Below are 24,992 nucleotides of genomic sequence, written 5' to 3' on the forward strand. Positions count from 1 at the left end.
ATTATAGTGACTAGTGACCTTTCTAGGAGCAAGGGCGTCATTCCCAATACCTTTCCATTGACCATTATATAATGGGTTCAAGGGTCGGACTTAAACATTCTATCCAAAATGTTTTCATAATTTAAAAGGAGAATCTTTTTTATTTCATTATCATTTTGATGATATACATTAATGAGATGTCGTCAAATGCCTTTAAATAGCAAACCAGCGGTCTATATAGTGTATTGCATTTTCTCCCATGTTCATTTATTTTGAAATAAGCGCCGCTGAGGCATTTACATCCTGTCTTTTCCCTCGACAAGCTCCTCTTCAAAAGTCATTGCATCACTAAGTTATTAAGCCCTCAGTCCATCACGTGTCCCAATGAATTTGCAAATTGTTATTTCAACAGTTTCGTTACCTTCTACTGTTCCGCCGTAACAGTGATCTAAATGTAGCTCCCCCCCCCTTTTTTTTTTATTAAGCGCTTGTATAAATGAATAAATAAATAAATAAAAATATCCGACCTAAGCCCACCGGTCATCTCGTTCCAGGCATGCCAGCAGACGCTGGGCTTGCGTGTGGACGCCTGCCTGCTCGTATGAAGGCGTGCTCCGCTCACGAGCCCCCAACCAGCTCCCATCGTACCTGCTTCATTGCATCTTCGACCGTCTGGGGAGGTTGTGTGTGTGTGTGTGTGTGTGTGTGTGTGTGTGTGTGTGTGTGTTTGCTGTGGGGCACGTTTGAGATTTGTCTCCCCCGCAAACCGCCACTACTGTTTCAACTCATGCAATAGCGCTGATGCCGAAACGACGGTGAGCGTGGTAATAGCGCAAATGATGATGATTTTTTTTTCACTCACTTCTCCTCGCAGTCTCCGCTAGATGCACTCCGCAAAACTCATCCCTTTGAGAAATTGCAGTTGGACAGGAAAAAACTAGAGAGCGAAGTCGTTGCGTTTGCACAGAACACGCGGAACAACAGTAGTCCCCATCTCGCAAGACACAGGTGAACGAGTGGAAAGGGGCGCGCTAAACTTCAGCCCCGCCAGGCGCGTCTGCGTGCGCTCTAATTCGCGTCGCTTGCATGGAGTTGCTTTTTTTAATCCGACGTAAAGCGGGCGTGAGGCAATGCGAATTCACCTGCGAGACCACTGTGACCACGCCGCGGAGAAGTGCGGTGGATGCCAAAATGAAGCGCGATGAGAAGTTACGCTTTAAAAATATGAAAGATGCTTTTGGCTGCACAGTATTCGGATCAGATTTACGGGCTTGTCAAGCTGTTTCTGTGGATTATTATTGATCATCCCGATGAGTAAGAGCTTTAATGATATGCTGCATTTCACCGAGAGAAAGCCAAGATCTCAAAACGGAGAAACAAAGCAGTGCAGATTGTTCCACGGCAAACGACTGAACATCGCACGCGAAATTGAGTGATTTCTGTAAGGAATATGTAGCGTGCAAATGATTGTTGAGGAAATTTCGGAGAAATACAAATTGATGCACTAGGAAAAATAAGGTTGTGAGTATTTCGTTTTATCTTATGCAACAAAAGTACTTGGGACGGGAACGGAGACACAAGTTACACCTAACTGAGGATTTTACAGTTAGATTACGAGACGGAAGTAAAAGATGCGGTAGACTATTTAAAGCTATTTCCGTTCCACACAAATCGATTGCATTTTAACGGCAAAACTGGAGGAGGAGTCGCCGAAGAAGCGGTGGATCATAGACGAATATAAATTTTAATTCGGATTTTCTAGTCATCTAGCAATTTGTATGTGTATTGATATTGGTTTGAGTGGAAGAATCTGGGGCCAGTGCCCGAAAATAGGATCAGCCTCGAGGAGTCAACACGTCTACACCGCAACACTGACTTTTGGGTTGCAATAGAAGATGATGAAGAAAACAAGTAGTTTTGGAGACAGTACACCAGAAGTTATGTAATACACACCTAAAATGACATTTTGCGAGAATTACATTTGGAAAAACAGACTCTCTATGTTTGGACTTTCATGATTCATTTAGGGTCTTTTTTGACAATCAGCATCGACCCGTTTTAGCTCCGTGCAGCAGATAAATTTAAATTTGATGTCACACAAGGTAAGCATTATTAGACACTGTTTCACTGAATTTCTCTTTCACTATCTGTTTTACATGGGTCATCACTGACGCAAAGGCCACACACAGGCCAGACAGTCTACTCAAGTTAAGAATAAATAAAACGATCACTCTTCAAAAGAAACCTGAAGAATCGTGAACTTGCAGATATAGTTTTTTTTCTTTCGTTTTCTTATGACTAAAGAACATGTAGCTCACGTGTTCAGAAGATGCACAAACCCTCCAGGAGCAACGTCTTTGAAACCATTTTAGTGCGCTGAAGGTATTGTGCAGCTGATTAAGAATGACACCCATTCTGTAATATGTGATATGGTTTATGTTATAGTACGTCTGACTATCAATAACCTCATTATACGCACTGCTTATTAGAGACTAAGATCAGGAGGAAATTTGCTAGTGCCAAACGTTTCAATTGTGTTAGCTACTTTGTTAAGTTAAAGGGTAAGATATTGTGCTTTTTTTGCGTTCGATTTGCTAATGTACGACATTCCGGTTAATTATTTATTCAATACACATATGAATTATTATGTTTTTAATTACAAGATGTAAACAGTCGTTATATAATGCATTGTAACAATCGAAACAATTCGCTGTGTATAAGTAACATCAGAGAATAGTCTAGCACGTTTTATTTCTTAATTGGTTGCAGACGTAGCGTAAATGTGTCAGTTACACCGGTTGTCCACATCTTTTGGACTGTGTGAAGTTCAAGGTGAGACTTAAAATGAACTGAGCCAGGCGTCAATTACCTGACTAATGTTTCTGGATATATCCCGAGTATCCCATCCTTGGGCCTATGTAAGCAGGGTAACTTTCTGCATTTTACATTTCAGCACCATGGACAAGAGAACTAAATTGCAGTTGTTTTAAGAATAATAACTTTTATTGTAGTCCAGAAATCAAGTTAATCTTTGATAACTTTAAATGCATAATTCAGCGTCATAGGCTGATTTTGTGTAGTTGTCTACTCTGAAAACGGGTTAGCATTGACGTCGTGGCCTTTTAAAAGACAGCGTATGTATGGAACAGCGCTTATCCTCGAGCTTGATTGCGCACAATAAACTGCTTCTTTTGCCACCCACGTGAGTTCCGGTACTTGTCAGCTCAACACCATGACTAAGCACGTGCTGTACCTGGTCTTTATTGCTGGTTATTTCTGTCTGTGTCATAGAGCCATGCTTTCCCGCCCTGGGCCTGAATTAACTATACACTGCACACATTTTACTTGACCCTAAAACACATGCCTGACTGAACCACTTAGAGGACTAACACCCTCTTTATGGTTTAAACTTGAAGTAGGGAAAATGCTCAAATGTACAGTTTGTGGTGCAGGACTGGGACATTCACTGAACGGTATCTATGACCAACATGCCTTAGACACATAAGCTTGCTGTATTGAGTATATATGATTTAAATAAGGAGGCCAAAACCATGTAAGTAGGAATTATGATGACGTCAGTGTAACCGTCGCTACATTTACCATAATCAGAATCCAATTCCTGATCAATGGAAAGTGGTGTTCTGTTGGCTTTAATAGACTGAGATTAAAACACTCTTGAGAGTGTTTTTCTTATTGATCAGGATGCTGCTAATCTAAAGGCTGCTGAACACGATCAATACTTCAGGAGTGCAGGTCCACCGGCAGGGAGAGACCTGCTCATGCAGATATAGACAGATGCTCGACACATTAGTCATTGAAGAGTAATGGCACGTCAGCCTCTTGCAGCACTCAACACTCTCAAAATATAGTATTATCTGGGCTGTGTATGATGGTACAAACAATTTGTGGATTTTATGGATTTTGCGTTTGAAGTCCTGAAGCGGGGACTGAGCCCTGCAGTGCCATGACAATAAGGGGAGTGTGGAGTTAATGCTATGGAGAGGTTGATGAGATCTGCAGATTTCAGTGACTGTGACTGTATGATGAGCAAGCCAGGCAGTGAGTCATAAGATCACAGGGAGAGACAAGTGAAGGATCTAAAACAAGAGTCAGGCAAGGAGGGGGCCTGGCTAAGGGTTACCCACTCTAATCACCATGCATGTTTGCAGGCACACACACACACACACACACACACACACACACACGCGTGTTAACATCACATCTAGCATATTACACCTAGTTTAGCCTGCTACCTTTTGGCCCTTGGCAGCACGCTCAGGAATAATGACTCACAACAAAAGGCCATGCTAGTCTAGTTCACCCTACCTTCCAAACTGACCAAAAATACTGCAGTATTTGGTCATTAGTGTGTTTGTGTGTGTGTGTGCGCGCCTTTCTTTTTGCCTGTGTGTGAGTGAGGCAATGATGTGTGGGTCCTGTGTGTTTTCTGTATATGAACCGTTTATCCTGAGGGAGCTGACTACAGCTACACGTGGTAAGCATCATTAATGGGACACATTAGTTACTCAGGCATTTAAGAGCTGTCAGACCTCACCTCACACATCACCTGCTGAATCCCCTGGGTGATGTACACTGAGGAGCCTGTGTCTCCACTCATCAGAAATGAGTCCCTTGGCTCCTGTTTGTTATTACCATACACTGTGTTCAGAGATGCATTTACGTTCACCTAACAGCCAACTCTGTTACCAGCAAACATCCAATTCAGTGAATATTGGCAAATGTAATGAAGTTTTAATAGATGCATTATGATTGAATTATGAACTGGAAATTGACACATGCAGAATTCATTTGAAAGCACTGTGCTGTTGCTAGTTTTGCCTTGCTTGAAATTCTTTGTTTGCAATTGCACTACATTTTGTTTCTGAACTTGTTTTATTTCCAGCGCTACCATGCCCAATGTGTAGTGCTCAATATGTGAGGTGAATCATTTTGTGGAGGTCATGAACACACGTGGAGAAGGCCCATGTTGATGCCCTTCAGGATGTTCTGTCTGTGATGTTAACACCAGCTTGTACTGCGAATGTGGTGTTTATGTTGTCTGTGTTCAACATGGACTGCAGTGTGTGGCTGTATCAGTCCCAGGCTAGTATTGTTGGGGAGAGGACAGCCTGAGGATGTAACTACATTTCCAGTTACCCCTTGTAAAGCAAAGTGAATTATTAGAAGCATCATATAAATATAAATCGGGAAGTCCAGCACTTGCTCCTGGACATCTATCCACCGGAATGTAGATGCAGCTATAATCTCATATATTCTTATGAATGTTCACATCTAGGATTCTAGGCTTTTTATTAGCATGCCTGGTGTGTGTGTATTTCTTAGCTGTAGTGCAGTGGTTATAGCTCAGTGGAACTTGTCTTACATCTCTCTGGTGCTTTCTAAGGGCTTTTTTTCATACACACACCAGCCACTTTATTAGAAACATCTGTCTTGTTGGTATACCTAGTAGGTGTATCCTAAGAGTCTATAGACCATTGATTGCTATGCATGGATAAGTGTAATTGTAGCTATAATGTATACTATTGCTAATCAAACCAAACATCATTGTTTCTCTTTATTATTAATATAAATTATGTAAAAACGTTTGATGTCTGCAATGCATTGTAGAGTTGAATCATTTCAATTGGTTTGTGGTCCAGGGAAGGAACTGAGTGCTTGAGAACCTTCTCAACCTGGCGCACCTGGCACACCTGGGCATGTGGCTTCACTGCACTTCTGCCCTCTGCTCTTCACGTCCCTCATCTCTTAAGTGGCATGCTCCACCCTGGAACAAATCCCAAATGATGAGCTTACAAGGGAACAAGTGTGCTGTATTCATCATCAAGGGAGCAAACATTAAGTGAGTGGGGTCTCTCTGTTTCTATCTATAACTAGATCCTTGAAGTGAGTATGAGAGCCCCACCATGTGCCTTCCCTGCTGCGGAGGGGCGTGGCAGGTTTAACTCTAGGCCTCCAGCTACTGCTACAGAGATGAGACATCCCAGGTCATTCTGACACCACAGTCATTTTGGTTCAGAGATTGATTTGGGCGGGCCTAAATTGGCCAGTGCTGCTCAGCCTAACAAGTGCTTTACAAGAGTGTTCTGCTTGTTACTGCAGTGCCCAAAGTGGTCAAATATAATTGCTGTCCATTGTGGGCAGTTAAAAAAATGCTGTTATCTGCAGGCTGTTGTACTGACTGTAGACAGTAAGGGGCACATTATGGCCTTCCTGTGTCACTTTGCACGACGCCCATTGGATCATCTTGTACTGCTCCTGCAGCTCACCTGGTAGGACAGGTAGAGCATGGTGCTTTTAAGCCCCATGTTGCATCTGAGCCCCAGGAAGCATACACACAAGGGGAGTGTACTGCTGAATATGTAAGTCACCCTGGATAAGCGTGCCTGCCAAATGCTGTAAATGTAATGCTTTTTTTGGCATGAATGTGCATGTGAGATCATCTGTGGCTAGGACTCTATTCTATGGTTAAATCCACAGTTAGTAATCACTGCTACTCTAAGAATAATTTTTGGTAACTGCCAAGAGCCACTTAAACAACGATGCAGCAGGCCTGCTGGCAATGCTAATGCAGGTTTGCCATGCTTGTGATTTAACGGATTCAGAGATGGGCTTACCGAGAACACATGGCATTGTCGATGCTGCTCCTGCTTAGAGTTTGTACTGTATCCTAGCTATGGTCCACATATGGTTCTGCTTACACTCCACGGTCTTCACACCTTTCCCAGATGAATGTTGTGTGGGCTGGAACAGGTGTTGTGTGCTGCAGTTGGGCGTCAATTCGCAGAGCGTCAGTGGCGGAAGGTCAGCCATGAAGAGTGTTGGAGCGGGAGTGCAGGTGCAGGGTCAGATTCCCTCCTCTTTTTATTGGAGACCTCAGTCCCATAAACTGATCACAGGTCAGCTGTTCAAAACCTGCACCTCTTTCAACTAGACAGGCAGCTATAATCCTTCTTGGCTCAGGTTAATTAAATCCCTCCCCCCTTTAATTTCACCCTGTTAAATGGGCTTCAGACAGGAGAAAATGGCTGTTGCTTCCCCACACCCATATCCCCTTTGCTTTATGGGCCTAACGGGTCTGCATTTGTTGATCGTGGTTGCCGTGGCGACCTTCCTCTATGCATCGGTAATTTAATTGTGAATTAGGTCTTCATGGTCGTCTTCCAAATCAATCTTGGCTATTGTAATCTACATTCAATTAGAGACTTGTCTGGAGATGATATGCATGCACAGATCTGTGTATGTGTGTGTGTGTTTCTATGTTAAATAAATGAAATAGTGTCAGGAGTCTGGGCTTGTATTTGTGTTTTGTTTCCTGTTTGCTTTTGTGTGGGCTCCTACGTGGTAGCAGCAGGAGTTCTCCTGGGCTGACTGGGATGAATGTGAGGGAATTGCTCTTTTTCTTTGTTGGTGGGTTTTTTTTTCTCTTTTTTTGGGAGATATGATAGTGCTCTACCTTAACAGAGTCATTACTCAGCAGCATTGCTTATCTGAATGTTAAAGGACAGAGCAAAAGACTGTGAAAGTTATTTTCTATGCACTAGACCAATGCTGTCACCATTATAAAATGAAGCCACGAGGCTTCTTCTTTGCCAGATATGCTGGATTTGCCTCCGGTGATGTCTTATTACTCCTCTCTCTCTCTCTCTCTCTCTCGCTAATCTAATCTCATCTAATCTATTCATTCTCATATCCTGTGTGTACTGGTCAATAGCAGAGGTGCTTAATGTATGCAGACACTGGAGTTCAGCAAAAGGCAGGATCATACTGGTTCAAATCAGAAAATCAAATTAAAAATCATTGTATTGAACTTCCATTTTGGCAGTTTTAGTACAAAGTGATCTATCCAAACGAATGCACAGTCCAGTAAACCTTTCATGGCTTTAATTACTGGAATGTGAGTGCCTGTGCCTATACAGAGCTACATGGTATCCTTTGCATTGCAGATTTCTTTGAATACCGTGTATGGGTTTAGAATGGTGGCATCCCAGCACCTGCTGTGCCCTGTGTCAGCACATGCTGGCCCGTCTCTGAAATGTCTTTATCAATGGGACATGTTACACAAAGGTGTTAAATCCACTCCTCCCCCTCCCCACTACTGCTTTATCTTGCTAGCATTTGATGGCTACTGCCAGCAGATGCCATCTGTCCAAGATCAGCTGAAGATCAGAGAGAGAGAGAGAGAGAGAGAGAGAGAGAGAGAGAGAGAGAGAGAGAGAGAGAGAGAGAGAGAGAAAGGCTCCAGTCGGACAGCAGCCTCTTGACTTTGACATGATCATTATTTCTTTTGTATCCTTTCTCTCTGGCTCGCTTTCACGCTCCGTCTGTTAAATAACAGTACTGAGTATAATGTTTTGAATAATGAAAGATAAAATACTAAAAAATGTTTTCTGTTCAGGTTTATAAGAGTTTATTTTCAAAGTACTTAAATCTGCATGATGTCTCTGATTAAATCATTGTCTGAGGAATTTTATGCCTGCTGACATTTTATTCTCTTTTAGTTCTCATCCTGTACATAAGTGCCGCTGTCCATGGTCCTGAAGCCAGCACTGTGTACAGAAGGAATTTTCTTGCAAGAGTGGGAAACATAGCTGAACAAGTGTGGAGCTGTTAAGTTCAGCCACATTCTGTGTTTATGAGAAGAGACAACTGCAATGTACTGTTGGTTATGTGAATCACTACAAGTGATTAGGGGAAACTATCAAATCTGCTATCATCTCGGGGCATTTGTAGTTAAATGGACCGTGTAAACCATTGCTGTTTCTGCTACTGAGGTTCCCTGGGGAAAGATTCATAGCCTTCTCTTTCTCTCTCACACACAAACACTCACTTATTCTGCCTCACCTTCCTCCTTCGTGTAACTACTACAGCCATCTGGTGCTCACCTTTGTTTTGGCAGTATTTCGGGTAGACACTGGGGTTCACTGCTGTAGATCCACTGCATCTGCACAATCTCACATTTCCTTGTTCTTTTCCTTGTCCCACCTCCCCTACTGTGTGGCTCCTCTCCCACATCAGGCTTTGACATCAATGTTTACCCAACAGCAGCCTAGACCCCTGTGTGCTGCACAACAACAGGCCAGTCCTACTAGAGTAGCTCAACTCTGTGTGGGTGTCTGGACTCGTCCATCAGCATCAGAGCAGGGGTGCCCACCTCAATCAGAGAGTTGCCGCAAAGCAAGAGCTCCAGGTCAGGCTGGCATGCTAGGATAAAGACGTCTAAAAATCGAGCTGGTAGATTATCCACCTACTTTATGAACGTGCAGCTCCCAGTCTTTCCTGAAGTCATAGGTGCTCACAGCTCTTCCGGTTTATTCTTCCTGAAAAAGGCCTGTAGATATTATTAAGAGTTTCTTTGGCATTTGAAGCGGTTTGTGCACAATGGCATTGGAGCCCTACCACAAGAGATCAGAGGCTTAGATCAATCCCACTTCAAAGCTCCATCTGAATCGATTCATCAGAGACAAGCCAGCACCTGTTGGAGCTAAACTGAATATTAAAGAAAATGCTTTGCAAAAAGCACAAAACAAATGAATCATTCCAGTGAGCTTCAAAGGCTTGCCCACCATTAGCAAAAAAATCCATAAGGATCAGATCCCTGCAAGGAGTGAGTGGCAACAGGCTCTAGACACCCGATACCTGAAGCTAATGAGCAGGTTAAATCCCATGGGAGGAGATGTCTGCAAGTCCCTCACAAGCACCCATGGTTTCATTGCTCTGTAATTCTGGGTTTGCTATGTACTTATTTTCATACTTATTTTCATTCGCTATCCTTCCTTCATGCTACTATTACTGTAGAATCCTAATTTGCAGCTTGACAAATCTGCACACATTGGGGGAATAATGTGAAGTGGCCCTTGTTTGTTTAGCTGCAGCAGATTTCTGTGTTCCTTTCACCAGTTCACCTTGGCGTTCGCCTCTCTCAGCGGGCCGAGCGACCGCCTTTCCCCCCCGGTGCGTTTCCTGCTCACGCGAAGAGGCGTTCGAAGGCGGTGTCTGTTGGCGAGTTACTGCGGCGCATGGTCCAGACGTGCGTAGACATCTCTCCGCATCCCACAAGCTGAGCCGACGTTGCCGCGGAGATGCAGCCTTTAAAAAACAGAGAGCAGAGGAAGGGCGGAGTAAATGAGAGGAGTTAGGAGTTTGCAAGGCATGTCTGCTTTACTCTCTGCCGCAAGTGTGCTCTCTCAACAGCATCGAGTTGTGGGTGGACTCTGTGTCTCGAGCCAGGTTTTAAGATGAAAGGTGTGTGTTACGGGCTTGAGAAAAGATTAAAATGTATACAAACCCCGGGAGGTGTGACACATGTTCCAGTAGGAATCTAATACAAAGCCCTATTAAATCCTGCCTTTAGGAGCAAAATGCTGTTCTCTTTTATGTTTCCCAGGCCTGTTGTTTTGTATGAGAGTGAGAGTGACTCATGTTGTAGTAAAGAAACTGGGAACTAATATCAACAGGTTTTAGCTGCTTGAGCCTGTTCTGCCTGTGCGTGGTACTTCAATTTGACTTCAGAAATTATTCTAGCTAATAAATAAATGGAGGTTTATTCTACAAATGAAGACACAGACTACACAGAGGTAAAGCAGAAAAGTGGGGCGGGGGAGAACAAAGTTATGTGGTTCTCAGGATTACTTGCACTGGGCAATTTGGGAGTGAGGGGAGAGTAAGGAAGGGTAGACTCTGGAGACAGGAGAGTCTCTTTACTAGAGTAATTTCTATAGACCCATCCCTGTCTATGACCTCAAGCCTCACATAGATGCCTTGTAGTACTTTTAGTAGTGTGAAGGAGCAACAGAAGTGTGTGTGAGGGGGGTGGGGGAGGGCATAAGTGTCTATAGGAGGAGAGAGATGGAGTGTGTGTGTGTGTGTGTGTGTGTGTGTGTGTATGTGTGTGTGTGTGTGTGTGTGTGTGTGTGTGTGTGTGTGTGTGCATGTGTTCTATTGGACCTTATGTGTTTTACAGAGGCCACAGAGAGATGGCAGGGACATGAGAAAAGAGATCAGAGGAAGCCGAAGGGGGAGGGGCTGTGGAGAGGGCGGGACTATGAGAATGATATCATACGATGGAAGGGGGGATTTATTTTGTCGTGGTGTGACAGCCTTGCTGTGCTTTTTATGCTGAGAATAGCACACCTGCTGCAGAAAGCGACATTGGTAGGAGCCTGATTAGCATGTGAAAAGCTTCTGAACTCTCACCATGGACAAAAAGGCTTGTTTTGTCACGCAAGTTGTTAAAAGTTTCTGTGCTTCGTCAAAGCCATCGAGAGGAATGGTTCAGTGAGTGGAACCTGCAAATCCATCTGAGCTTTAATTCGACCAGTTCAGGCTTGACCTGGCAAAACTTTGTGTGTGTGTGTGTGAACTACAAAGAGCAGATGGTGTGCTTTTTTCCTGGAGCAGGCAGAGGTTGGAGGAACGTCCAGCAATGCTCCATCCTAGCTGTGTTGGTTGATGCTCATCGCTGGGCTACTGCAGCCACACACTACTCATCCAGGGCACTTTTATAGTACTGTATAAGTGTGTCTGTGTGTGCATAAGATTGAGGGTGCCCATACAGAATGCAGTGCATTTTTGTACATTAATATGTATCATGTGCACTGTCACGTACCAGTTTTCTATGCATCTTGTGGGTGACTCTGGGCATGCTTGTGTGTTCGCTAACCAGATGTGTGTATGTAAACACTGCTATTTCAGTCTTGGCCTGAGATGACTGTATGTTCAAATTAGATATATTTGCAAGGGTGTCCTCTCGGGGGTGTACTGGTGTACAGACGGAATTAACTGGAACGGTAAGATACTTCATCTAGCAACTTAATATGAGAAAAACTAAAAATAATAGCATGCGGGTAATTTTGGTTGTTGAGATTTTATGCTTCTTGGGAGATTTGCATAGTCGGCATAAAGCCAAGTGGGGCGTGAAACAGAGGTGTGTGTTTGAGAGAATGTTTAACAGGCCGGATGGAATGCCATCAGGTTTTAGAGGTCATCAAAACCCTCTAATCCAGAGGCACTCTTTTGGCTCTCTCTTCTTTTCACCTTTTGCATGTCTGCCTTTCCCATTAAGCAACCCATGCATGTTCCGCACTTGACATGCGTGTTCTCCACTCTCAAAGCCACGCTGTTCCCCGCCAGAGCCACGCTCTCATCTGGGGAAGCTATAAGAACTCCCTCACCTCCCTCTGACCTTCTGAGGAGACGCACACCTCCTACCTGCGACCACTGCTTTGCTCTCCCTGCGCGGAGCCCTGGTGCACCCTGCTGAGCCTCAGCCGTCCTGGAGGAGGAATGTGACAGGAGGGGTGAACCGAGGCTGAGTGTCTGAGGACTGTCCTCTGAATGCCCCCTGCTCATATAGACCTCTGCTTGTGCAGTCAGGTTGGGCCTCTAACAGAGCAGACTGGTCCGCTGGTTGGGCGGGACCCCCGCACTAGAGAAACGGGACACCTTAATTGGAAGGTGGATCGTCCTGCGCCTGCAGTGGGGTACAGGCGACGGGGTGCTGATGATATCGCAGCTCACATGCAGGCAGCACATAAACACAGGACGGTGAGAGGAAAAGGCAGATGTCCGCCGTATGTCGACATGCTGCAGCTCATTAAAGGGCTACAGGAAAGAGCACATGATTGATTCAGACGGGGGAAATGGTCGTCATAGAGACACGGAGAGAGATATTCCAAAGGGAAGTCTAGGCTGAGTAGTGCTGTAGGTTAGCCCCTCCCTCCACAGCCCCTCATTTGGGGGTGGGGGGTGGGGTGGTTGGAGGGGGATTGGCTACAGGACCAGCCAGGCTGTGGCAGGCCTTCATTTATCTGCACGGTGTTCGCTGCCTAATTGCCCAGACATCTATGAGTCTTAGAGCGCTGCCAAATAACCCTGGACTTGCTCTTCACTTCGGCTCCTGGCCCACATTGTAGTGCTGAGCTGGCCTTCCGGGAGGTAGAGAGAGAGAGATAGAAGGGGGGAGAAATTCAATGAGAAGGAAAGGGAGAGAGGGAAAGGAAAGAAGGAGAGGGAGGGAAAAAGGAAGTTCTGCTTAATCCTGAAGGCTCGTCAGTGAGGTCATGTGATCAATGGTGGAAGTCATGCCCCAGCTTCCCTTTGAATGGGGAGCATCACATATAGATAGATTATAGCTATCTACAGACCGTAGATCACACGCCGGCCTCTCTCTTGAACCCACATGAGCTGAGCGTTGAGGTTACACCAGCGTTTCTCCACCCCATCCTCGGAGAGCACCAGATGGGCCACGGTTTTGTTCTCTCCCACCTACACACCAATTCACCTGCCACAAGGCATTACCCAAGTGCTCAGTACAGGTGTGCTAGGATCTGGTTTGGAGCAGAAATATGGACGTTCCTGACAAGCCCTGAGTCCTGGATTGAGCAGCACTGCCTTAGGGAGTACAACACTGCAACCTTTAAAATAAGCTTCCACTGCATCGGACCCATGGTCACGCTGTGATCCCAGCTGCAGGTGATACCATCTTCACCTAGATGCTTCTACAGCCAGGTGGTGGGAACGTTGTACCCTCTCGGAGGGTGTAATTGTGTTGCATGGAGGTTTGTAGCCATCTGTGTGTGGCTTCCAGAATAACGGTCTGTCGCACAGCTGCTCATCCTCCTGGCCCGCACCGTGCCCCCCCTGTCCTTGGTTTCCTGCTATCCCTCCAGATGGAAAAGGTGATTACAATGAGGGAGTAATGATGACCTCATGATGGTGGGACCACACTCGTCTGTCTCTTCCTCACCCTTCTCCTTATCTGGCCCTGGTCTGCTGCTTTCTCTTTGGCATCTTTCTATTCTTGATGTGCTCAAACCAAATTAAGCTAAAAGATGTGCTCTCTCTCTCTCTTTCTCTTTCTCATTCTCTCTCTCTCTCTTTCTCTTTCTCTGGCTCTCTCTCTCTCTTTGTTTTGCTCTCTACATTTCTGCTTGCTTGCATGTGCTCTCTTTCTCTCTTTGCCAGCTGAAATTCCAACTGTAGGTTTTTCTCACTGCATCTCACTGAGCGCATATGATGTGGAGTTCCCATAGGTTGTCATCAACCACAACAGGCGTCTCTCCTTGACAGGGCTGCGTAGTTATCATCCTCTGCACCAAAGCCCCATCCACAGCAATGTCTGTTATTGCACCGAATGGCAACAGTCATTGCAGAACTCCAGCTATACCAGTGTCCCCAGGTCTTATGGGTCTATGGAGAAGTCACACTGGCATCACCTGCTCAGTGCATGTCCACTCAGCCCACAGGCTCCTGCTCACACCTGCTTTCTGTAGCAACAATCTACTAATTGGAAAAGTTCTGGCCATACTGTGATTGGTGGTGCTGTATCTATTTTTCTTCCAAGAATTCTAACTGTGGGATATAGTAGTTGTGGTGTGTGTGTGCTGTAGTAATGTTGGTGAGGATCTATGGGTAGTATATACAGTATACCCCCCCCACTGACGGAGCTAAAGGGAACTCCAGAACTTCTCTGCAGAGCTTGGTCTCATTGTACTTGCATTGTCCTGTGTGCATTAGTGTCAGGAGCCATAAATGTGGGACTTGTTCTCCTTTACGATGTTTAATTTCACTTATCACCTGAGACACTGAAGGAGTTGCCTGGTAGTGTCTTTTGTGTGTGCGCACGTCTATGTGTGTGTCAAGGCTATTTCAGTAAATATGTGGTGTTTGAAAGGCATTGACTTAAAGGCATTAATGCCTGGTGTTCTGTTCTCCTTCTTTTTTATAGTCCTGGATAGTTTTAGTAGCTGCCAGAATTGTTGCATTGTTTTGTCTCTGTTCCCATTCTGAGCCCATCCTCTGCCTCTGTCTTGGGGGTGGGGGTGGTGTGTGTGTGTGTGTGTGTGTGTGTGTGTCTTTTGTGTGTAGGTTTGCCTTTTCTGGATTCCAACATTTTTATTCTTCCGCTCCAGATCCATATTCAAAGCCGGCGTGGAGGTCTGGAGAAGTGCTGAGCCAGCACGGCGACAGGGCCGGGAGGGGGGAGACAGAGGGCTGAACCAGCACGGTGTGGCGAGTGGAGCGCAGCCGCTGTAAAGCAGGCAAGCCGAGGGACATGCGGAACCGTGCTAATGGAGCACTTAGGGCAACAGGGTGCCTTACGGTGATAGAAAACCAGCTGGTGGGTGCTGTGAACTTTTTCTCCGCTCCTGCGGATGAAACTGTCTGCAGAGTTGCTGTAAGAGGGCTGTGGAGCAGGGAGGCAGGTGTGTGGAATGGTGACTGTGAGGGGCATGAAGAAGACAAGAGAGGGGTGTGGCTGGGCCATTTGCTGAAGCTGCCCCAGAGCTTCAACTCACCCATACAAATGCATACGCATTTCCACACACACACACACACACACACACACACACACACACACACACACACAGAGCGCTTTCAATGATTATATGCATGTTTATGCAAATCAAGTCATTAGGAAGACATAGCCTGTTCCTCTTCTGGGGCGGGGCAGTGGAGAAGTGGAGTCAGGGACAGGTGGAGGAACCAAGGAGAAAGGAAAGGGATAGAGAGGGGGCGAGAAAGACGAAGGATCGTCTACGGCGCCGCCCGCTCCGTTTCGGGATCCTTCCGAGTGGCACCCTTTGGATCTCACGCTGCTGTGTGGAAGCGTTGCATCACCGGTCCTCTCCCTGCCGTCTCGTGCACGTGCATCTAAACCATTTGCCAGAAATCCTTTGTGATGAAATAGAAGTAAATAAGACTTTCAGTAATGAGTAAATGAACTGGGTGGTATACAGCCTATATAAGGAGGAAATGTGTACAAAAACAGACTCCATGTGCACAGGTTTTCAGCATGTGACACCCTGGAAGTCCAGATGTCTCCCATGTGTCCATGCACTTTGATGGTAGACGCTGACTGAGATGGACTCGAGATCAATACAAAGCCAAGGATCAAAGATCCTGCAACCACAAGAAGATCAGAGCTGCTCAGGTTTCCACTGTTGTGGAATGGAAAGTAATGCTAGATGACTTTATTGTGTATTTGATACATATCATGGTGGGAAGTATGCATTTCAAAATCATTATATCACAGGATAATGTTATGGTGGTAGATTTTGGGTTTTTTGGGGGTTTTTTTTTGGGGGGGGGGCAGGTCTCTATTTTCAGTCATAGCCAATTCTCATCCATCAGGTAATTCTCTGTTACACAACAGCTGCTGTCCAGTGAGGCAAAAGGCTGTCATGTGCTTCTCTGAGGCAGCCAATCACCACATCTTTTCAAGCTACAGCTCACGCAACATCAGGGGCAGAGTAACACACTCAGAGGATACTCCCCATCTGAAGCATGGCCTCAGACACATAGCGCTGGCCATTCTCGCTGTAACTGATAGGGTGGAGAGAGTTTTGCTCTCTAAGGCTCCCAACCACAGCTGTGGCTTCATCAGGGATCAAACTCCCAATCTCCCGATGATGGGGCGAATGCTTCTGTGTTGCATCACTCAGGATTATGGCTCTCTGTTTTGCTGCAACGTTTCAGGGTAGAAACCCATCAGTGTCCTTGGGCATGCATCGCTGTTCCTGCTCCTGAGGTCAGGCTAATGATCTGGCATTGTGACGTTCACAGGAAAAGCACATCAATGGCTTAGCAGTCCTTCCTCTGCTGACAGCTGAGGGAATAAAAGCATCTGCCAGATCAAGGGTTTAATACCTGGATAAACCACAAAGGTGAGGGTGGGCAGGGATTTACTTTGAAGACCCATAACTCTGCCTGGGCTGCTGCAAGGTTCAGCAACAAGGTTGAGTGACCGCTTGGGCTGGCACTTTTTTCCACGCCTCTGTTTTATTAGTGTGCACGTGTGCAATTTTGATGTCTGCGTTCCCCTTCAGACGGCATTGTCTAACAGGAACATGTGAGAACGGTGTCACTGAAGTGTGGTCCCCTTGTTGAGATGCTATCTGTTGTCATGTGAACTTGGCTGCCGTGATGGAACAGGTGTAATGAAGTGCTCTGGTGAAAAAGCTCCTCTGGCTAGGACTTCCAACCTTGGCGCCAGCCAACTGTCAATCATAGGTGGTACAATGGTGACAAGGCTCTGTGGGGGGCAGGATTAGTGTAAACACCCTGACAAGTAGAATGAAGGTGTTATCCTGTCAACCAGGTGTCCCATTTGTAACCTTCTCGATACTCATAACCGCATTTTGAACCAGTCCTTAGTACTTAGTCACCTTTCACAAATGACTCTAAAAGGGCCTAAAAAGGGTGACATGTCAAGCACAAGAGTTGTAACATAAGAGTGGTTCTTACAAAGTGAGGCCCCCAGGGGCTGGTGAATTTTAGCTTCCCTTCACAAGAGTGTCCCCTTCTCATACCAAACCTACTGGCGGCTGCTCAGATGGCAGCTTATCCAGTTCCAGCTCTCCTATGCACAGAAACTGAGAAAGCAGAGGCACCTACTTCTGGCCTTAAAGGAATTCTCCTTTGCTATTCAAAACCAGTAGTGGGGCAGTGTGAATTACATAAAGGTTAAAGATCTAAAGAAAGGAAATGCATTATTTTTGAGGAAGTATTCCATTTCACCATTAGAAAGCACTGACTTCAAAGCCACATTTATTATATCCTCAAAGGAAAAGCGGAATTGTGATCTTTTTGTTTTTGAATCTGAAAATGTGATGAAAACTAACTATTCAGTCTTGAATACAACACCCTAATAGCTAGCTGTTAGTGGGCTAGTTCAGTCTGGTTTTTCACCTATCTAATCCCATTCTTCTGTACATTGTTGGCATTGATCGGTAGTCGCTAACTGTAATTAACTGTCAGCATTATCCAGCCTCTTGCCCTCTGAATATGGATCTGTTTGAGCATGGTGTGCTAAATCACTCAGTTAAAAATGAGCAGTAAGCACTCTTCCTAGCTACTAGACTCCGTGTTAATAGGATATGGATAGAGTCACACATACAAATACTACAGCACATACCCACTGTTTACACAAGTATGGATCAGTCTGTCAGTTGGAGATGTCTTAAACAGATGTGTGTGTGTGTGTGTGTGTGTGTGTGTGTGTGTGTGTGTGTGTGTGTGTGTGTGTGTGTGTGGTTAAATAGCTTTTGAATGGAGATTAAGTGGTGGTTGGAAAATCTCTGCCCAGCCCAATGTATAGTTCACATTAAGCAGAAAACATCACTGATGTTGTTTTCTTTTGACATGTTTGGTGCTAAAAATGTCAAACTTAACCATGGTCCTTAAACCAGTTGTGTCATGGCTTCTACTGGAAATGAACTTATTTTGCCTATGAGGGTCCCTAGATAGCATGTCTGTTTCCAAATTATCTAATAACTATATCTATTAATCTAATTAAGGTACTCCTGAATATAGCTGCCTCGACCCTACCGCAAGCAGTCATCGCCGAGACGGAAAAACGTTTGAACGAAGCATTGCGATGTCTGCCAGCTTAAAAGAGAAATGCACCAGACTGGGCGAACGCCTCTGAAACAGACTGCATGGATGCCATTTACAAATCATGTTAATCCACTGGCAGCCATTCACCCGAGCGTCCAGCTCCCCATGCGCCGACAACGCTCCTCCGAGAGCTCGGAACGAGTGAGCGCCGATTTATGCCAGCCGTGTTGATAATCCTTGTCCGATCCACTTTTAGACCTCATTCTGAATGTGTCGCGTGGGATCCCCTGCACAGTGATGTCTACTGTCTAACAGGCCTGCTGACACTGCTAGGCTGCCACAGATCGTCCCCCTCTGTCAAGAATGACGATTGAAAATTTCACCGGAGTCACCCAGCTGAGGATGCCAGCAGGCCCAGTGTGCTGACCTGGCTCCCTACCGTGCTGGCGTGCTGGTGGAGCGTAATGTAAACATAAATTGAGTTGAACTGTGCTGCTGTAATCTCCGTCTCTGGCAGGTTCGCCCGCTGCCCCTGCACTGTGGTCATGCATCTAAAGTGATGCTGCGTCGCGTTTTGGCGCGCAATTACAGGGTGTGTGGCTAGATGTATTAGGGGTAGGCTCGTTGAATCAGGGAGTTCTGCAGGCCGAGCAGAGACCGGCGTGGTGTTCTGCGCTTTTCTGCACCCCTCCCTTTCTGTGACGGATGCTTCAGCTGTAGGTTTTGCATTCTGAATTCCCTTATTTATCATTTTTGTTTCAGCAGTGGTATTGAAACGGAGTGTCTTTCCCCCTAGTTGTCAGTGAGATGCACAAGTCAGTAAATGTGCAGTGCATGGAAGTGGTGCATGTGAGTGCATTAATAGTGCTGGTGAGATTGAGTTTGAATGTCACTTAAGTTGTTCTGACAATGACACGGTGGTTCTCAATTACCCCTACCAGCAAACAGTCAAATTCTACAACTGCGACAAAGTAACGATAATAAAAAAAAAACACCTCTAGAATGTAAACAAGGTTTTTAAGGTTAATCTGCTTGCACTGGGGCCACAGGCATGAAGACAGAACTCGGTGGCTGCGTCTTAGTCTGGCCTGCTGCAAACTAAATGGTGACGCTCCCCAAAGCACAGCAGTCTGGGGATGGAAGAACGCAGGCTGATGGGTTAGGAAAAGCGGTCACTGCATACCAACTGCACTAGACCTCACAGTTCATGTCATGGAGTTTTGTGATTAAAAAGAACTTGCAGAAAACCTTTATTAAATTTGTGAAAGGTTACCAAATCTTATTGCTCTACTCCACATCTTTTTCATTATGAATTTAGTTATGAAAGTTTGGTCCTCTGAGCTCAGTTACTTGTATGTGTAGTCTAAGCTTCACCACTGCCTATTTTTCAATGGATTCAGTTGAAAGTTGTAGTGAACATCCAAGAAACCCTTAGGACAGATTGCAGCATGTATTCAGGTAAACATTCATCGCTGAATCTTTTACAGTAATTAAATGAATCAACATAAATAATTTTTACCCAAATTAAGAATCTTTAATGTCTGCTAGTTTTCACTTTCCTGCAAGCAAATATTTGTGTGTAGTATTAAAATAGTTGTAACACATCTTGAAGTTATTTTGTGCTGCCATCTTGCTAAATATAGCTTCTGTGATGAAAATCCTACTTTTGAAGATATTTTGACTGTATATTTTCCCAAGAAGGTTTATTCCAATTTCCTTGAAACATTTTATGGGAAAGTGTTGATATGCATTGTCGATATATAAAAGAATGAAAGATCTTGTATTGCTCCTTTATCATTTAATACTTTTCTGTAAACGAGCATTTATTATGCTTGTAACAGTGGACAATGTGAGTGACATTGACATTTTACAAATTGAAATTTTACTGAAGCTGAGAAACACAAGTGGGATGTAAGCTGAAGAAATCACAACACTGTCTGAAGAGTGCTGCATTCCCCCAAACAGTGCATCTGGTGATGCAAACAAACCGTGGCATCATCTGTCAAGTCAGAACAGCCACTTCTCAACTTCAGTAGTTCCTTGTCAGTTCCCAACTCGGCCAAACTTGAAAGATGAACTTTTCCATTAGTGCAGGCTGTCTGGTGACGACAGCTTCCCTCTACTTGCAGGCATTTTTCCAACAGAGAGCTGGGCTCCATGATCTCGCTGTCACATCAAAATGCTTAATGAAGACATTCATTTGAATTGCACTCTTTTATATACTTCTGGGTACGTAGCACTCCATTCTGCAATCAGCCCAAACCTGTTACAGGTGGGATTAGTCCAGACTTGCTTTATTGTTTTCTAATACTACTGGATGATGTGAGAAATTTAGCTTAGCTGTAGTCATTTACTTACAAGCTCTAACTTAATTAATTTCTTGATCCTATTGAAAAAATAATCTTAGTAGGTATCACACAAATATAGAAAACATTGAAGTCAACATAGTACAAATATCTGCCTATGAAATAAAACCAGATCATGTAAAATTACAGCTAATTACAAATATATATTTTCCAAAAATAATTAAATGATAAGTATCTGAACATAACATAAAATGTTGTATATATCATAATGTTTACAGGGAATTGGAATACACCTACCTGCAAGAATTACAGAAATGATTAAATTTAGCTCAGAGGGTCAAACAAAATTATAACTAAAAAAGTATATTGAGCAAAGCTTATAGGATTTACAATATCTAATGACTTTAACAGAAGTCTTCACACGGTTTTATTTTCCAAGAGAATCCATGACATGAACTGGGAGGTCTAGATGAGCTGGCACGGAATGACCCAAATAAACAAAGCAATGGGTTGTTTTCCTGTGCACATGTTCACTTTTGTATCATCTGTGTGATTTTATGGGGAAAGAATAGAGGTTTATGCATCAGTTCTAGCTGGCTGGTTTGGTTAGCTGCTCACAGAGATGGAGTGGTTCACGCAGAGGAAATGCCATGCCACACTATAGCAGCCATCTGCAGTCTCTCTCACACTCGCTCGCTCTCACCCCACGTGTGCGCGCACACACACACACACACACACACACACACACACACACACACACACACACACACTAGAGGATACAGTCTCATGGGGCAAAGGTTTGCCTCTTGACTTATTTCTGTCATCTGTGACATGCCTGAAGAACAAGAAGGGAGTAGAGAAAGCCTTTTGCTGATATGCTTTCCTGCTTGCCTCGACACTTTGGTTGCCTGGAATGATGAGGAAGCGGCGCAGATCAGATCGTGCACCAGTGTGTTGATGGAGTTCGTTTCTCATCGCGCTGCTTTCTTTTATCGCGGCCAGCCGGACGAGGTCTCCGCTCCGCTTTCCCTGAGAGAAGAGGGCGATTTTTAACCATATGGCCTCAGAGAGGTAAGGAGGGAGAGTGACCGAGATGAAGAGAAAAGGAGGGAGCTGTAGTGGATGAAGAAGGGGGATATAAAGTTGAGGATGTGGTGGCAGGCCGGGCCAGGCAGGCCCGCAGACCTCTGGACATGCAGGGCTGTGTGTCAGCTCTGTCAGAATGCAAGTGGTGTTGCAAGTGGTGTGGAGAGAAGGGGGTGATGAATCACGCGCCCAGCCCAGCCCACATAGGGATTTACGCCTCGGTGCAGGTGGACGCGAGAGAGGGATGGAGAGAGACACAGTGTACAGATCCATGTTTGTTTGAACCTTCCGTGCAAAGCTGCAAGCAAACGTGTTTCCTGCATCTTTTCTCGCTCACCCTCTCCATTCTTCTTGGAATTGCCTTCCTCTTTCTTTCTGTATGGCAGTCTTTTTCTCTCCTGCTTCCAAGAGTGAGTCAGTGCCTGGGAGTATTTTGGCAAACTCAGATTAGCTGCATTGCAGCGATTACCTGCTATTGAGGGTGATGGGGGGGGGGGGGGCTCTTAACATTAACACAGGTCTCCATCTCAAGAAGCAAGTTGCACAGACTCAATTGTCTGCACTAAAAATGATGAATTAGTGCTTTTTTTCCCTCTACACACTGTTTTATATGTTTAATTGGTCAGGTGTGCCTGTGTGTGTGCGCGCCTGTGTGTGCATGTGTGCGTGTGTGTGTGTGTGTATGTGCATGTGTGTGTGTGTGTGCCTGCCTGCCTGCCTGCTTGCCCTCCTGCACAGTTTGTAGAGAAAGGAACTGAGAGAGTGCCACTGTTCTAAGAGAGAGGTTTTCCAGCATAGCATGCAAACAGAATTAGCATGCAACGTAGAATGTGTGTGTGTGTGTGTGTGTGTGTGTGTGTGTGTGTGTGTGTGTGAAGGCTTTATTGGTATGCTGTGTTGTGGAAGTGTCTTCGTCATGCAGCATGTAATGTGTAGTGTAACGTGGCAGAATGTGTGTTTCTCCCCCCTCTAATTAAGGGTGTTAATGTGTCTGAGTGTTAAAAAGCCAAGAGAGTGACACTCCCTGACACCCTCTCAGAGAGAGTGGGAGGGGCATGAGGCGGGGTGGGCGCACAGGGAAGGTGCACTTTGAAGACATGATAAAGTAGTTCCTGAGATCCTGAAGAAGGCAGCAATTTGCCAGATGAAAGACGACACGCACTATTCTGAAATAGCAAATAAAAGGTAGCACTCACCCCCGTCGACTCACTCTGTGTAACAGTGGTGGTGGATTCAGAGTTCCAATGACTGCACATAGAGACGTTTTAGGTTCTGAGAAATGAATCCAGCAACTTTTCAAGGAGTGGCCCTTCCGGAGGAAGGGGCTGGTGCCAGGAAAAGACATCTAAGGATTAAACTGAACTATTCACCAGGAACACTTACAGGAGGTTGAGATGGAGGCCTGTTCACGGAACACAACCCCCGGGAGACTCGTGGGTCTTCATCAGAGCAATCGGGGCTGACGGAACCTGGAGTCGCTGTGTGCATGCGGTCGCTTTTCAGCGATGGTCTCTGTTCGTACCCCTAACCCACCTGCTGCCCTCCTCACGGCTGTCCATTGTGTCGGCCGCTCTGCGTGGGATGTGAGTGGGGTCGCTTTGGTGCTTGCTTTCTGTCCTGATCTGCAAAGCCGGGCAGGTGAGAGCTGAGCTGGGTGGATGAGCCACCGTTCCTCCCCGTTCGACTCCCCCCGCCCACCTAGTGTGATTGAAACAAAGTCCTCAGCAGATTTCCACAGGTTAAAAAAAAAGCAGGAGACGGGAGTGCAGTAGTTTAGTGAAGGTGCAGTTTCTCCAGTGCGTAGGCTGGTTTTCCGACTGTTTCCGAATGATTCAGATCTATTTAAAGTGTGCAGCCTAATCCATTTTGAGGGAGGGTGTTTAGCAGAGAGGCACCTACCCTCCCAGTACTCTTGGAACAAGATTTAGTGTCTTAAACATGCCAGGAGATCCTTCCACATACTCCAGTTATTTCAGCATAGCGATTCATGGTCAAATGCAGTTGCTGAATATGTTCTTATATTCCTTGGTTATTGGGTTGCCTTCTTTATGTTTGTCTTCCATTACACTTTACCTGTGAGGCAGTCCAGATGTTACACAAAAACCCTCACTAAGCTCATCATATCTGTAGACTTACACATCAGAAAATAGCTGTGAAACTATAAGAGAAACATCAGAATATTTGAGAAAACATATTTAATTTCTTTAATGAAACTTTTTGCTGACTCTGTATTTACTCAGGTATGGGTCAAGCTCCCAATTTAATTCTCCTTGTTCTCCTCCCCACCAGGCAGCTGCTGCGTCGCCATGACGACTGAGGAGTGTCCCGCGCCGCTGGGTGTGAGCCAGTTGGGAGCGGGGCTGTGCGAAGACTATGGCCCCTCCCAGGGGGATGACATCATTGAGGAGGCGGGTCCTTGCGACGACACCACCAGTGACCTCAGCACACTGGTGGTGCCCTTTCCGGAGCTGGCGCCGGTGGTCTTCTTCTGCCTCAAGCAGACCACCTGCCCACGTAACTTGTGCATCCGCATGGTCTCCAATCCATATCCTCTCAGCACCCCCTAGAGGCCCAGGCCCACTTATTCATCACATTTAAAGTATGGCAATTCAACAGCTGAGGTGATAAGGTGCTTCTAAGAATGTTGGCAGTGCTTGGCTAGTCTGCAGACATCTCTGGTTGAAACTGGTACATTTATTGAGTTCCTGAAAGATTGGTAGCATAGAAGTATGGAGTATTAATGAGGAGTGGAAAAAAATCTTGCTGTAACTCTAGGAAACCTTCTATACTTTGTGAGGTGTTTGCACAGTGTTTTGAGGTAATGAAGTTACTCATGCTTTGAATTGTGTAACTAATAAGAGTTAAACATGCTTTGCTGATTCTGGCAAACAAGTCAAACAAGACTTTTTTTAGACCTCCTACCTTTTCAGATTTGAGAGGGAGTATTTCTAAGTGGGTGTGTTCTACCAGTTATAAAAATGTGGCAACATATACATGTGTGTTTAGGTTAGATGTAATGGAGACATTTTTGATCAACTCCCCAGTTTTGACCTTCAGAAATGTCACTTTTGTATTGGTGCAGTTGAATCTTTTCTTTGTGTGTGTGTGTGTGTGTGTGTGTGTGGCTTTTTTTTAAATGTACTCTTTGTCTGTATGTATTGGATGTATAAAAGTTAGCTCCTTTTGTGCAAGCTGACCAAAAGGAACACTGAGTGTTTCATTTTTCTCATCTTGTCACCAGTGGTATTCATTTTTCTTGCCCAC

The 24,992-nt window shown here is 45.2% G+C and overlaps 1 protein-coding gene across 2 annotated transcripts; it reads left to right on the top strand.

Moving 5' to 3' along the window:
• Positions 1-772: 772 nt before the first annotated feature.
• LOC113572853 (voltage-dependent T-type calcium channel subunit alpha-1G-like) lies at positions 773-24,992 on the top strand. Of its 2 annotated transcripts, none has more exons than XR_004775729.1 (2): positions 773-2,081; positions 24,018-24,992. XR_004775729.1 is itself a non-coding variant. In XM_035523525.1 (2 exons), the coding sequence occupies exons 1-2, from the start codon at positions 23,234-23,236 to the stop codon at positions 24,293-24,295; spliced, it is 411 nt and encodes a 136-aa protein (XP_035379418.1). In that variant the 5' UTR covers positions 23,015-23,233; the 3' UTR covers positions 24,296-24,992. The 2 variants fall into 2 exon arrangements, 1 of the variants encoding a protein (XP_035379418.1); XM_035523525.1 differs by lacking the exon at positions 773-2,081 and adding an exon at positions 23,015-23,366.

The sequence above is a fragment of the Electrophorus electricus genome, chromosome 1 (genome assembly GCF_013358815.1).
Source record: "Electrophorus electricus isolate fEleEle1 chromosome 1, fEleEle1.pri, whole genome shotgun sequence".
In the NCBI taxonomy this organism is placed as follows: domain Eukaryota; kingdom Metazoa; phylum Chordata; class Actinopteri; order Gymnotiformes; family Gymnotidae; genus Electrophorus; species Electrophorus electricus.